Here is a 16,188-nt window from a genome sequence, read left to right as displayed (position 1 = left end):
CCTGTATTAGCACTAATGCATTTTGCCTTTGCAGGTTACATCAGGGAATCCAAATTCCAGCACCAAAGAGTTAAGAATGTTTATTTTACAGAACAGGCAATAAGTTCACTGCTCGTAAAGCTGCAATTGAACTATACTCAAAATAATAAAGTACATATGTTTAACTCTAATAGTCCCAGTAAGCTCCGAACAGGAAATTCAACCAATTCCTACAATCATGGGATTTGGGGAATCAGTTTTATTTCGATCCTGAAATTCATTATTAGCAACTGTTGTACACAACTTCCTAGAAATAAAGCCACTTTTTCTGAAGCCCATTGTGCTAGCAGTCAAATACAGCTACTCGCTTGCAAAGAGAGAAAATTCAGATTGATAAATCCAATGGGGAAAAACACAAGGCATCATCTAGCTGAATTCAAGTCATACCAAAATACCAGAATCTACACCAAAAAGTTCTGGATTGACTTGATTTCACAACCACATCTTTCTTTACAAATATACTTTGTTATTCTCCACAACGCTTAGAAAAGTGAGATTAAACCTTGATAATTCAGGCATTCTTTACACTGTAAGAAACCAGAACAAAACTACATATTTTACCAATGAGTTCATATCCATCTGTAAGACACTCAGATACTTTAAGCTAAATAAGACATATTTAAACAACTTATATATATAGCAATTTAAAATCTCACTGACAAATATATAGTGTAATGAGGTAAAGGTTACCCAGAGGGTATGTGAACATAAAAAAGAGAAGGAAGAGTTATTTACTATGTATCATTTCCATATTTTCAGTTTTTAGTCACAACCAGAATATTTAATCTGTATATCCTTACCCATAAACCAACAAGTTCTTCTCTACCCTGAAACATTCACTTCTTGCATATCCCTGTGATTTGTCCTGAGGCCTACGGGGCTTTGTGCTAGGCTTTTCTTCAGAATCACTTTCCAGGTCTGAAAACTCCATCAGTTCATCCTCTTTGACTGCACTGTAGAGTCTAGTTTGCTTTCTTACTCTTGGTGTATCAATGACCAGGTTATTCTAAAATAAAAGCGGAAATGTAAAAATTTAGGAGGAGAAAAATCTTCAATTTAATGTAACTGGGTACTGTCATAAAGCTCTTACCCTTCCATTTAAAGCATCAATATCCAGCTCAGCCTTCTTTGCCCACTTCTGCCAAAAATTAGGGTCATCCAAAGAAATGTCTGTCCTGTTCCCAGATGCAACAAAACTAGCCTAGTAAATGTGAAAACACATGCATTGGTTTCTTAACTACATGCTACAAAGAATATCTATTTTCACTGGTAAATGCAATATTCAGGACTTAAAAAATAGTTTTTTCAAGAAAGAAAAAACATAAGCGCATAAACAATCATAAATAGAAATACAGATGTCCCAACAATTGTGAGGAAGAAGTCTCACAAAAGTACATTGAAAAATAAAATTGACACTGAATGTAATTTAATACTACTTCATCTATCTTGGTCACATTTTATTAATTTTCCTCTGAATAACAATGCACACCTTTGCAAACGTTGAGCCTTTTCCTTCAGATTCAATAGTAATTGTGTGTGTTCGCCTTAAGAGAATCTGATCAATATCCTCTTCACAAAACTTAGACCCTTCATCTTCTTCGTCCATCAGAGCACCATATGCCCCCTTTCGAAGAAGATCTTCTATTTCTTTCTTAGAAAGCTGTTGCACCTGTAACATGTAAGAGAGGTGGGCTTTTTTGACACCAGTCAATGTTTATATCTGACACTATAATCAGATTGATTGTCTTTTTATTTAGCATTTTAAGAAATTAAGTTCTAAGATAATGGGGTGTTGGTCAATTAAACATTCATGCTGAAGTCACCTTTGAAAGAAGAATGCAAACAACAATGTTTTTAGGGTGAAGTTATATGAGTGGTTTAAACGATTTAATAATTCATTGTCACTGAATCCCTTTACTTTAGCTCTGATGACTGCTAACTCCTCCTGAGAGCACATTTAACTTACCAACCTGACAAAAAGCTAAAGCAAAGAAGTCCAAAGCAAAAAGGTTAAAGAAAAAAAAAAAAGGGTGTTGGGGGGAGAATGACAAGGTATGGGATGGGACTGTAAGAAGTCCAAAAACTGCTAGGATCGACACCATGTAAAGGGAGGAATGATGGGAGTGAATGAGGATTGAGGGAATATGACTCTACCTGCCTACTTTGGGCAATTAATGATACATTAGATAGTCTGAGCAAGATAGTCTGTAGCCTTGCCCTTAATTAACCCCACTTTAACATACATGCCATACTCTATCTGAAAACTATTGTTCTCCAGCTAATGCATAAGAAAGAAAGGAGTTACCCGTTCCTATCATTTGTTGATCATGCACCTTATATTAATTCTTACCCCATTTGTAGCGTTTTCTCTTCCACTCATAGATTGTAGCACAGCCTTATCGAGGCCAAGCTTCAAGCTAGCTTTGTCAAACATTTCCCTTTCATAAGAATTCCTTGTTATCAACCTGTAAATTTTCACTGATTTGCTCTGTCCTATTCTGTGACATCGTGCTTGAGCCTGATGAAATAAGACAGATCCTCAGTTACAGGTGACAAAAGAAAAAAAAATCAATACAGAAATCTTACTTTAGAAGTTATTGCTCTCAATATAAATAATAATCCTTATGTTTTTAAGAGATGGACAACAGATACTTTGAAATTTTATTTGACTACAAGACACAGCAAATAGACCAAAAAAAAAAAGAGTTTTCAATTGAATCACCTCTTGTAATATTACCTGTAGGTCATTTTGGGGGTTCCAGTCTGAATCAAAAATGATGCAGGTATCAGCAGCAGTAAGATTAATGCCCAAACCTCCTGCCCTTGTACACAGCAGGAAAACAAACCTATCAGAATCAGGTCTCGAAAACCTGTCAATAGCTGCCTGACGCAAGTTGCCTCTTACTCGGCCATCAATTCGTTCATATGGGTACCTGAAATAAAGATGTATTATGAGGAGAATTTTACTGAAAATGTTCTTACCTTCTGTCATTGTTTCTTTTAAGAATATATTTGTTTGTTTTTTATTTTAAGGAAAATGTTACTATAGCATCAAAATAGCTACAACAAACTGAGTGACTGTTCTTGTATCCACCAACTTCATCAGTGGAAGACATACTATCTCGTCTCTGGTTTCGTGCCTTTCAGTGAAGAACAGGCTTTCACTCCAAGGAATGAAACAAATGTTCAAGATTAAATGACAAAAATCCAGAGCAACTGAAACATTTCACTGAGTAGAAAACTAAGAGGACTCATTAAAGCTCCTGTAAGGTCAATTTATACTCACTGAAAAGAAAATCTTCAGTACTTGCACCTTACAGGTACGCTTCTCCCTTTAGTCAAGATTACTACAGAAAATACTGTAACACGTTTGAATTTCATCCCATTACAATATGGATCACTCACAGGTTAAATACTGTGGCCGCTGAGGAAAGCACAGTTTATTTAGAATTGTATTATATTGTTGCTCTCACCGTCTTTGAATGAGGTAGTCTTCCAGTATGTCCAAGCAGCGCACCATCTGGGAAAAGATAAGCACCCTGTGGCCACCAGCCTTCAGTTTTGGCAGCAGCTTGTCAATCAGTACTAGCTTGCCAGCAGCCTGGATCATTGCCTGGAGCTGAAAATCTGGAGAGTCGGCATTGTGTGTTTCTTTAAACTCTTCCAAAATTTTCTCTTCAGCACCTGCAAAGATTGGACAGCAATACATGAACACTGCAAAGGGTTTTATTAATAAACAATGAGCTTGCCTTCAATACCCTATAGAGACCGCAGGAATGTTTTAAGCATTATGTGAATAAACATTTATAAAAAATATTAATCTTAAATTTAAAGCAAACATATACACAAATACAGCATAAATAAAAAGTAACTTTGAGCATTCGTTCTATTTCTTTTTTTAAAGGAGTATAATCTTTTCCACGCAAATTCATACAACCATTTAATGCAAACAATTTAACGAGAAATGAAGAAAAAACACAAAGTGAATCATATTCTAAGTGGATTTTCTGTCCTTTACTAAATGCAACGAGGAAGAAAAAAATCTTGTTTTCACAGTAAAATACAAGCAATACAAATAACATTGATATCTGTGCCTTTAAAACCAAAACCAGGTTTAAACACAATCATGATCTGGACCTGCTCCTTCCACTATTATTAACTACAGAATCAAAATATAAACAATGAAAAAAAAATCACTGGAAAAAAAAAGCAATGTAAAATGATATTTTATCTTCTATTTAGCTTTCTTTTCTCAATGAGTGTGTTTTTTCCTCAGTTTGGTGAAGCTATCCAATGGATATATTCTTTTCAGAACTAGTCAAAAGTTCTTTCTTGCCATTCCCTCTATGAACCAAAAGCATAGCAACAAATACTTCCTTGTACTGCTCATTACCCAATGACTACAGACCAAGTTCAAGTCTTATCATTATTCTGCAACCTTTCTGATGATTTTAACCCATTTTCAGGTCCCTTCTACAAATAATTACTATTCAAAGCATTATCAGATGGCTATTCTTGGCTAAGTAAAAATCCAGGAATCTTCATCCTAAGCTTATTTCATACCCACATAAACCTTCTGGGGGCTGTCTTTTTGAGTACCTCTGATTTAAAAACAAACAAACAACAAAAAAAACCACCATAGTTTATAACATCCAACATCAACATTGCTTTGGAGGAACACAAGGAGGGGTGGGAGGGCTGGGGCAGGGGAGAAAAAAAAGCTTGTTGTCAGGCTTCCAACGAGCATCTTCTCAAACCCCAGCTCTAACTAGATGGAAGCAAACAAACATGCAAACACACCCTTCACTGTGTGGTCACTGGTTCAGTGCCTACTGTAACGTGGTGTCTCAACTAGATGCCACCCTATGCAAGCTGGCAGCTTCATATTACACAAAATACTTGCGCTGCTAGCTTTCACAAAATTTAACAGGTTCAAGACATGACCACACTTAAATATAGTTTTACAACGCTGAATTTTCCTTAAACAGGATGCCCTACTCCAATTATTACTGATCCCAACAGTTTGCCCCTAAGAAAAACAAAGCCATGTGAAAATAGAATTAGACACTCCTTCAAGCTCCCTTCAATCATATTATTTCCTGTTTTGTAAACTAGGAGAATTTTGGGGTAGTAGGTAGTAAATCTCAGATTCTGTACTAAGTTTATGCAATTTCAGAATATAATAGGCTGTCTTGTAGTTTGTATACAGTAACTTCAGTGATCTTTCTTGGTTACATGACTTATTTCTGAATCAGCTGTGATACACAAAGGTAAGCTTCACTGCTACGAAGTAAACCAGCACACAAACTCGCTGTCTTCAGAAGCAAAGTGGCTAGGCCAACTATATGACAACAAACCTACACACAGGTCTAATGAATGAAGGATTTTCAGCATCAGCATTTGGTCTCAGCAAGACACACTTCAATAACAGCCCACGACCTCCGAAAAACTGCCAGTTCAGTAATCCTATCCTAGCTAAACCCTGTAAAGGTCTGTCCTGACCCTTTCACTTCTACTTCAACTGCACCCAAGTGATGAACGCAGAGTACCTCTTACCCAAGATACTTATGTAGTACCTAGATGCCTGTAACAGTTCTATTCTACCTGGTTTTTATTAGTGGATGAAAGAAAGCAATCTGAATGTGTGCCTGGTCCATCAGGAAATCCCCTACTTCCACTCCTAATTAAGAGAGACTTCAAGGGCTCAAGAGAGCACAAGGAACAGAAAAAGAAACCTTTCCAGTGTTTTCCACTGTGCTTTGTAGCACGTGCAAGCAGAGGCACTCCCTGCTGCTGCATCTTGGAGCCAGAGAAAGAAGTATGATGGATGAATACTTGAGAGTGGTTGCTAGGGAAAAAACAAGGAGTCCAGCCCTGAGGAAACCAACAGACAATGTTAGTCTGGCTTGGTTGGAGATCACACAACATGCAGCCGCTCTCTCTAGAAGTCTACTCAAGGCCAGTTTCAGCAGAGAGCCGCTCTCCCCTCACTACCACAGAGCAGATCTGCCATTCAAGAAACAAATAACACACGTTCAACTCCTACCATGCTATTTATCATATATAATCTCCTATGGCTCTTAACTGAAGATTATCTAGAAGACTTGCTCATAACTTTTATGCAAAACAAAAAAATACTGTTCTACCTGGACTCTATATTCAAAAACACATGCCTTGCTGCTAGCTTACAAACCTGTAAATGTAGAAGAAAATGAGAAGGGTTCAGAGAACTCTTAATAAAAGTGGTTAAGTCTCAAGCGCTTGCTACTCTAACAGCCCTCTCTTAAGGTTGCACAGTGTTGTCCTGATGCTACTGCAAGACCTCTTGACAGAACTAGAACAAACTTGCATTATCACTGCAAATACAAAGATGTTAATCACTGACCAACAAGGTAAAACCTCAGGCTCAGACAACTACAGGACATATGGAGTATCTTCTCTCCTAGAATTACACAGAACTTGGTTGCTTGGTTCCATCTTCCACACTGATAATAGTCAGCATTCATTTATTTTTCCCCACCCATCAAATCTGATGGCTTGACCCACCTGCCATTTTGCTGCATGCCAAGCAAGCCCAAATGTTCAGAAGTCACTAAAACATTAAAAAGGAAAAAGCTCTCAAGAGACATCCCCATCTCTCTCTATTAGGGTTAAGAAAAAGTCATCCAAAAATACTTGAAATTTTCCATACAGCTACCTGGATTGCAGCAGTGTCTAACAGACATTAAATGACACAAGACTTGTGAGGAAAAGAAATCATTTTAAGTAGTGCTTGCAGCACTGCTTACAAGCTCTATTTGATAAAACTAAGTAGGAGCAAAACACTCCTTGTAACAGCCAAGAAATAAGGAAAAGTAATCACTATGTTAAAACAAGCAGAAAACCAAGGAACGTAAAAAGCATCAAATTCAGAAGCTCATAACCTGAACATACTGAACTACTTTCCGGTAAACCTACTTATGTAATGGATCAACTTCAAACAAAAAACCAACAAACAACAAAAAGCCCTACCAGAACCACAAAGCTCCTTTACTGTATGCTCATCTGAGTTTAGAAACTGAGCAGCCCACCAGCACAGTTGGGTTCAAGTACTTTGGAGTAACTCTGTATCATGTCTTTGCAATAATTACTTGAGCATGAAATATAATGAGATGTCACTTGGTGAATCATAACAAAAAATGTCAAGAAAGAAAATGTAAGCACTGCAATATCGAGGTCATACAACAGAATACGGAAATCACTGAATCTGAAAAACTGAAATACAGCTCTGGAACACAACAATCTTTCACAACACGTTCTGTGAGTCTGTGAAGTTTATAGGCAGCATTAAACCAGCAATAGCATAAGTCATATACAGTAATAAAGAGGAGTTGGGAAACAAGGAACTAGTAGCACACAACCACGTATGGAGGCTTGCGTTACATCCTCAAAGGGAAGATCTGATTTCACCAACGCATACAGGTTAGCATACTTCAGACTGATGCAGTTAGCTGGCTCATCATCTATTACTTACTTGCCGTAGATGATCCTGATCTAAATGCAACAATATCACCATGAAACAGTATTTGTCATTAAAATCTAATATGACATTCATGCAAATCTTTTTTTCAGACCAGTTAAATTAGGAAAATGAACTGACTACACGTGTCCAAAAAATCATGTCTCAATCACTTCTTACCCCACAACTTTTATTCAGAAACGCTTAGTTACTATCTCATAATACTCTGTTGCAAGAAAATAAGTAGCAGCTAACTGTAACTGTGAAGAAAAAAAATTGTTATCTTTACACCAGCATCCAACAACCTGCATGATAACCGAAATCTTCTTTGTCAAAAATAAAAAAGAAAAACTTCATAACACAAACGTGATAATATTAACATCAACTCCGTCAGGACTAGCAAGCCTTGGAAAAGCAGTGCAGATGTTTTCAAAAGGAACACTGTCCTGACTAGCAGATATCAAAACGCAAGAGGACCTAAAAAGTTAAGCCACTATTCCACTTTAAAAATAAATAAATAAAGAGACATACAATTCACACAGTCATCTACACTACTTTCACTTTATGTATTTTCAGGAAAATAAGAATAAATGACTATCTGTCTGGAGACACCAGAATAGAATTTTTAACATGCTGAGCTTTCTTACAAATGCTTTCTGAATGAGGAGAAAAATATAAGGCCTACCATTAATAAGGTACGGATGATTGCAGCATTTTCTTAGTTCCATCATAGTGTTTAAAAGATTAGGTACATTTGCCTGACCTCCACCCTTAGAAAGAAATGTGAAATTCTTTTCAAGAATAGCACGATAATATTTCTTCTGAATATTTGTCAGCTCAACTTCAATGATAGTTTCCTCCTTGGGGGCCAGGTTCTTTTCTACATCCTCCTTGAGACGTCTCAGCATCATCGGCTTCAAAATAGCTTGCAGTTTTTGCACCTAGGAAACATATGTTATATAAATGACAATTAAAGCTGTAAGGCTGCACATTTATTTTTCTATTTCCTAAAGTTTTCTTAATTCTAAAATTCCCCTCTTTTCTACCTCAGATCGCAGGTAGACAGCATTTGTAAAAAGTCTTTCCTCAAAGACCTAGAGATTGAAATTTCCTCACTAACAACGTGATGTAAACTTCTGAAGTCATTTTTAGCTTGAACCTCTTCTGTTTAGAGAATATTGTTAGACGACCTCACTTCAAACTGTCCCTCTAGATGAGGGCAGTACCGCACACCAATCATGCAAAGCCAACCCCAGGTAAGCAAAAACTAATATATCACCAAATCTGACTAAGATCAAGCTTTGCAGTAACTTCTAACCACTAAACACAGTGAAATAGGCTATTGTTACCCTTCAGATGTCTGCTCCTAATTCTTTTCTTACTTCCTGAGTTTTCACATCCACCAACGTAGAAAACTACTTAGGCCTGTTCTCAAAACATTGTATTTCTGTAATTATTATTCTTTTAATGCTAAATATTTTTTTTTCTCCAGGTTTTGCAACATATACTTTATGAGGTAGGGGGAAAAGCACTCATTTTCCTCCAACAAAGTCAGCCAAGTTAGATCAAACCCTTGTAAAGTCCTTTATATAAAAACTCAAGCATACTCCATATATAACAAGATTGGCATTTCTGTTGGTTTTAGGTTCTGTCTCTCATCAAAGTACAAACCAGCTCAGTGTCAAAAAGTTGACAATATATCTTGAAATTGGTCATCATCTCCTGCTAGGGTGCTGTGTAGCAGAAACAAGAATAAAAGACACTTTCTCCTGAATTCACATAATTCCCTTAGTAATAAAAAGACTTCAAGTGAAAGGTAACAAATTAGTAGAGTGATGAACATTGAAAAAAATACATGGAATAGGACTGCAAGGAATGGAGGAGAAAACCTAAGTCACTAACGTATAATCTCATCTATCATTTGAAAGAAGAAAAATCAAATTTCAAAACATCTAATGGTGTATTCACAAGAAGGCACTTCTTCCAAAACTTGTTGGCCCAGACAATCCAGGATCCATATCTGCTGACAACCGATGGCATTATTTTAGTTATATTTCCATACATAGCATCACTTCCAGTCCTGCCCTGCTGACATTTTGAGCTGGCCAGACAGAAGCTATGTCAAGAGTTAGGATATATTAACTCCAATTCAAACACTGTATTAACAGGAGTACATGGCTTCTGGATCTCAGCTGGCTCACTTCCAATCAGGTCAGAGTCCAGGCTGACGGACATGCAACTGCGTGCACAATCTGTGTGGAAACATACCCTGTGATTCCCGCAGGACACACTATGATTGTCCAGGTGGTGGGGGGCTGGAGGAGAACTGTATTATTATTTTTTAAAATTTATTTAGACTATTACCTATGACAGAGATAATCTCAAAGAACATTAACCACTTCAAGCACTCAAAAAGCTAGAAATACAAGAAATCAGAATTTTCAGACAGAACCAAGTTGAGCTGCACACAAAAATGCACGCAGTCACAAAATTAAAGAGCCAAATTAAGGTGCCTAAATTAAGATGTTCTGCTTCAGTTAAATACTTCTTTTTAAGGTGGTTTGACTGTCACCTATTGACTTTTAAAAATGTTTCATACATACAAAAACACCTTAAGTTTCATATATGACCATCAGTATATTTTATATTGAGATCTAGAACGTTGCATTAAGTGGTTTTCATTCTTCTTTGATTTATGCATTGCTTTTATTGGGCAGCTTGAGAAATCCATTTCTGAGTCAGTCAAAAAAGAGCCTCCCTCCATTTGGTTGCTTCTTTCAAATACGTTCCCATTTGCACAGAAGGCATTGATAAAACTCCTGGACGTTAACTCCACATAAATTAGTCTCCTCACTCTACTACTGATGTTCAAAGAAGAATATAAAACATGTTTCTGCATGACCCATTGACAAAGCAACGAAACAATGATAAGGCAAAATGACTTTCGGACAAAGGTGAAAAGATCAACAAAAAAACCCTAAGGATAAATCCACTCTGGACTTCTAAGAAGAGAACAGGTATTACTTGTAAAAACAAGTAATAAAGTTCAAATGTAGCAAAGTGGTTGAATTCACAATATCTAAAGAGAGAAGTAAGTGTGCAGGAGCAGATTACCTGTTCTTCAGTTTTCAGATCCCCAAATTCTTGCATGAATGTGGTTTCTGATGGGAAACGACCTGGTTCCAAAAAGTGAAGCAAGCTAAATAGCTCTTCTACTGTATTTTGCAAAGGAGTTCCTGTAAGCAGCACTTTATGTTCCTGAAAGATTAAGAAACAGTTGCCTAGGAATCCATCTAAATTCACTTTCAGTACATTTTTTTTTCCCTATAGGTATCTTTCATTTGTGCTTTCTTTTTGTTCCAACTACTTACATATAGTTCTTTTCAATATATTTGTAATTAGTGTTCTGGCCTTCCTCCAGCTAGTTCCAAAAAATACTTCACCTCTTAAAAACATCTTTACAAGTCCTCCAGATACAAGAGATTTTACTGACCCACAACATTCCAGCTCTTTCACAAATACCCGAAGCAGAGTCTCATTTTCTAACTACACACAACAGAGCAGGAGACTGACGGAGATGAGAGGAAAAGTTGCCTGCTTCTTTTGAATAGGTACCCAGAGAGGTTAAGCAGCTAGCCCAAATTCAAACATGAATTTAGTAGCTGAACAACAACTGAAGTGGGAAGTCCCATATCTCCCCATCTATAGCCATAGCTGTAAGCTCAGCTTTCCTTTAACAGCAACCATATTAAAAAAATAAACAAACTATATGCAGTATTTTTACAAACGTTCATTTGTTAAGCTTCAAGACTCCTTCAAGAAAAGTATTATTTAAAAAACAGGGAAACAGAATCTAAAAGTGACCTACAGGTCACCAGTGCTTGTATAAGCTAATGTTTATCCCACTGCATTATCATCGGAAATAGGTGGTTTTGAGTTCCAGGTATTAACTCAGTCTGTGTTCTTACTGCATTTTTAAAGAATCTTCTGACCTAAAAAACAGTAAATAGCTTGAAATCCATCTTCTTGGTTTTTTTCTGTGTTAAATATTACAAATTTTGCACATACAACATATATGTATTTATGCAAACATCAGAAACCAAACTCACATTTCCCTTCCTTAGCTGGTCTGAAAGAACTTCCTTATTGCCTTGCAACAAATTAACATTAGAGCTGACTTTAATTCAGAGCAATTTAACTCTCACAGCAGTATCTGGTCACCTGTCCACATTATACATTAAATAAATGTCTATGTAAAGAAGGAACTATGGAGGATTATAAAAGTAAGTCACATGAAGAGAGAGAAAGGGAAAAAAAAAATCTTGATTCTCTTAAAATAATCCACATTATTCTAGATTTGAATTAATGTAGAGCCTGACGAAACATCAGCATACCAAAATTCAAGGTATGCATATGCTTCCAGACATTTTAAAGACTGCAAGCTGCATTCCCTCATTCTTCTTAATATTTGCTACTTTTACTTGAGAATAAAAATTTTTACTTACTTATGAAACTGCAAATCAGGAATGATAAAATACAGAACATGCAGAAGTAAGAACAAACAAACAGAAAAGAAAAGAAAACAAAAATAGGTACACACTGACCAGGTCCATCATCTTGAGTCCTTCCAAAAGCTTACAATTCCTGTTTTTCAGCCTGTGGGCCTCATCGATTACCACACAACGCCATGGAATGTTACGCAGCTCTGGGCAGTCAGTCAAAATCATTTCAAATGTCGTGATAATGGCATGGAACTTGTAGGACCCCTTTATCACGCGACCCTTAAAAGAATACCAGAAGTTAGAGTAAACTGATTGGCAAAGCAAGGAAGTAAATTTGTTTCATCTTCAGAATTCCCTCTTTAAAAGAAAACACTGAACAGTACAATGGGCATATTATTTTAAGTACATGAAGTCATTATCACTGACTCATTGAAGGAACACAAATGTCTAAGTTTACTACTGGTATCATGCTAGCTCTGTCTTTTTATCCTGTAAAAAGGCTCACAGCGTCACTGCATATTCATTACAAAGATGTTATACAACTACTTCAGCCATAATTTGTATGGATTATATTAATGCCTGGAAGCATTAATGTATTGCTGCAATACTCAAATAAGGGTTTCAGACTTTGTCAAGAGAATTCTCTCTTTTTCTTTTAAATCAAGGAGCTATGTAACAGCCCTCCCAAACCATTCAAATAACCAAGAAGTACAGGAAGGATTCATTTTCTATTAGAATATTTTGCTCTCAATAAACAGTATATTTTTTCTGATGGACATTAGATAACTAAACCACCTATAATTACAGTAAGCAACTTTGAAAAGAAGCAAATTGCTGAACTTGTAAATGGGGAATGTACATCTTCACACACTTTTCCCTGATACTTTGGTAAACTTGTGTTAAGGAAAGTTCAACAGGATGCTGTTTGGCTTCATCTTTATTATTTATTTGATTAATTAAAGGTGTTATTTTCAGGGCTGATACTAAAAGCCTGTTTCAGAAAAACCCTGAAAAAACTCCACACAGAATCATGAAATGAACATCTTTCTGACATTGTGCCATATTGCTTCCTAATCTTGTTCAAAGAAATGTGTAATTGAATATCTCAAGTGGTACTTTGTCTTCACAGGAACCCCCTCTCTGCTAGGATAAGCATCATCCAAGTTCAAAGCGTGTCCTGCTTTGAGAACAGTATGTTGCGGGTTCTATATTGAGTACATTTCAAAAGAAAGGTATTTCACAGGAAGATAGCCTTCACTTCCTTCAAATACACGCAAGTCTGAATTCTTTCGTAAGTGACCTGCATATAATCCTCTCCAAACTGTGGGGATCAGAATTGGCTACCCACTCTTGGAAATGGTTGGAAATCTTGCATCTTGAACTCAGCACTAATTCTGTCTATGCATATCAACAGTACTTCAGAGGAAGTAATGACCTGCTCGACAGTGCCTTCCCCCATAGCATATTCCAGAAACGTTGACCTTCTCAGGAGATAAACAGTTGCTACCTAACAAACAGCAGATGAAGATACACCAAGTGGGCAACTAGAAAGCCAGTAAGCTGAAACGCTGTGATCTCTTCAAGAACCAGGTATAACTTTGAAGATATGAGAATGCAGCTGAGGAGATTCTTTCCAAGTAGTAGGAAACACTTCCACGAGCAAGTGCATGTATGGCTGTTTGGCAAGCAGTGCTCTACAATAATCACTACATAAAGCAGTTCATCCAGGTGAAGCAAAAATCATCAGAGCCACCCTTGATTATATATTTAGAGCCGTGTAAATCTCACAGTAAAGTACAAAGGGTGGTCTTGCCACAACAGCTCACGTTTCAGAGCCACAGCAATGGCTGTCTGAAAGAGTCAAATGCTGTACTGAAGTGAATGGTCATATGAGAGAATTAAACAGAAGCTCCAAGAGCTTCTGAAGGTGAACGATGAAGTTATTCAGCTGCTTTGGGCCTCAAAAACTCAGGAAAGTATGGGAAAGAATCCTAAGTAATCCTATTCCTGTCACATTTGAGATATGTAAATGTAGAAATTATCAGGTAAGTGACCTACAGTGTTTTCACAGGTGACTTAGACAACCAGGATATCAGTTTTACTGTGTTTCAATGTGGCATCCAAATGAAGTTCTCTGATGCTGGCAACACAGCAATTTTGCATCAACTTACTCAGAGAACTTTTTCCATTTGAGGAAGTCAGTCCTCCTAATAGGAAATAGTTTTCTGTTCTGTACAGGAAATTCTTCTGGAAGTAACTAAAGCAACAGAGGCAGTCCACAAGGTGCAATAATTAATTAGATATGAGTATAAAGGTTGGGGTATGTTTTGGGGGCACTACCTCTTAGCAGATACAAATTGAGAGGACCTATGGATATGTATAAGAACCAGACTACTAAAAGGATGTACATTCCACCAGTGGGAACTTGGAAAGATTAACGCAGTCTTCCCCCACCAGCCTCTGCCTCCGTGTTGATGAAGCAGAGAACAGATGCGAGGAACATGCATATTTACTAATTATAGCAGAAAGGCGTCTGGAAAACAAAGTCTCACCCACTCTGTAAAATACAACTTGACATCTTTGGTGAAAGACTGTGTCCCTGTTGGTGAAATACTGCCTTACAGGGCCGTATGCTAACCATAGCTCTGTGGCTTCTCAGCAAGGAAGAAAACATTGCAGGCAAGTAAATACTCTGTTAAATCAACACCCACTGAGTCCAAAAGGAATAAACCACATAAGGCAGAAAAAGTCCTGAACATTAACAACATTAAAATCAACCAGGTGCAAGGTATCCTGTCTCTACACATGGGCCAGGTGACTTCTCTTAGTCCTCATTACACTGCAAAGCAAATTTCCCTCACAAACACATTAATTCTTTTGCAGGGCTCCGCCCTTACTTTTATTTGGCATGTATAGTTTTCCTGATCTTACAACAGAACTTTCTCAGAGGTAGGATACTACAGAAAAGTGGTTTATTTGGTGTTCCAAGCAGGGAAGGCCTCTAGACGGGCCTCTCCATTGTATTGCTCAGGAACACCCGAACAGGCTTCTCGCAGTGACCCTCACAAACAGCGAGGCAGGTGTCCTTAGTGTCAAAGTCACACCACTGAAAAAACTTATTTCATTATCAACTACTCTCTAGGTTTTCATTACAACTTGACCCTGGTTACTGGTGGTGCTTCTGAAAACCAAACTACTGCAGATGGGGTAGGAGCTTCTTAGGCTTTTTTTTTTTTTTAAATTGCCCTTCAAAGCCAGATTTTCACAATATTCAGCTGTCTTTTTGAGAATCTGCTCAGCTTGAGAGGCCTCTTTCATGTTAATACCTAAAAAACCAAAGATGCCAATGTTTGAGTTGATGTGTTTGGCAAGGAGACCAGAAATGATACTGCCAAAGCTTGCTTTGCCTTCTCTTCCTCCTCATTCCCCATCATATGCCTGCTGATGGGGCTTTAGAGGATGACAGACTGAACACTACATGCCGATTCGTTTTGTCATGAAACGAAGAGATTTTTGCCCTGTAATTCAGTTTCTACCATGCATTTCACAGCAGACGGAATGCTACAGAGAACGGAAGACAGAATGTGATTTCATGATACATCTAAGTTAGCTGTCCCCAAAAGGAAGAGTTGCCTCCATTTCTGCTTTATCCCCAACCATGGCTATTGTCTGACTCTCAAGCCAGTTGATAGAGCAAAGCTAGCAGGAACTGGTTCATTTTTTCTGTGCCATTAGTGCTTTGCTATTACTTGCTACATGGTCAGGTCATTGCTAGAAGAGTGAAGAACACGGCGACAGGATGAACAGAACTTTCTGCAGCAACTAGACCTTAGATCAACAAAACAATATTGTCAAAACTGCACCGAGAACATGCATAGTATGTGGGAATTTTCTGATGACACCCCCTCAGGTTTCAGGCTATGTCAATTGCTGCATCCTCTGGGGAAGGACACACTGAAGGAAGTGCCATTTAAATAACCAAAGAAACAAATCTCATTTTTAATATCGGGAAACACTTCAGTAAAACAGAGACAATATTTGTATAAAACCATTTAAAAAAAATTGATGCAAAATATCATTTCTCCTTGATTAGAAATAATATTTGAAACAGATAGAAATACAAATCAATTAATTCTGGTTCATTTGTGT

The 16,188-nt window shown here is 37.3% G+C and overlaps 1 protein-coding gene across 4 annotated transcripts in view; it reads right to left on the bottom strand.

Moving 5' to 3' along the window:
* CHD7 (chromodomain helicase DNA binding protein 7) overlaps positions 1-16,188 on the bottom strand; it is a 128,430-nt gene that overhangs the window by 17,197 nt on the left and 95,045 nt on the right. For all 4 annotated transcript variants that reach the window (XM_080578033.1, XM_080578036.1, XM_080578035.1 and 1 more), the window contains 9 exons: positions 12,142-12,318; positions 10,652-10,795; positions 8,223-8,478; positions 3,513-3,723; positions 2,777-2,972; positions 2,390-2,557; positions 1,529-1,708; positions 1,130-1,240; positions 840-1,045 (listed from right to left, as the gene is read on the bottom strand). In XM_080578033.1, the coding sequence (XP_080434159.1) occupies positions 840-1,045; positions 1,130-1,240; positions 1,529-1,708; positions 2,390-2,557; positions 2,777-2,972; positions 3,513-3,723; positions 8,223-8,478; positions 10,652-10,795; positions 12,142-12,318 (1,649 nt within the window). The remainder of the gene's footprint in view (positions 1-839; positions 1,046-1,129; positions 1,241-1,528; positions 1,709-2,389; positions 2,558-2,776; positions 2,973-3,512; positions 3,724-8,222; positions 8,479-10,651; positions 10,796-12,141; positions 12,319-16,188) is intronic.

This window comes from Anser brachyrhynchus, assembly GCF_964034855.1.
Source record: "Anser brachyrhynchus genome assembly, chromosome: 2".
NCBI classification, from domain to species: Eukaryota; Metazoa; Chordata; class Aves; order Anseriformes; family Anatidae; genus Anser; species Anser brachyrhynchus.
Note: the sequence above shows the minus strand (reverse complement) of the source record. Positions and strands in the feature narration are given on the sequence as shown.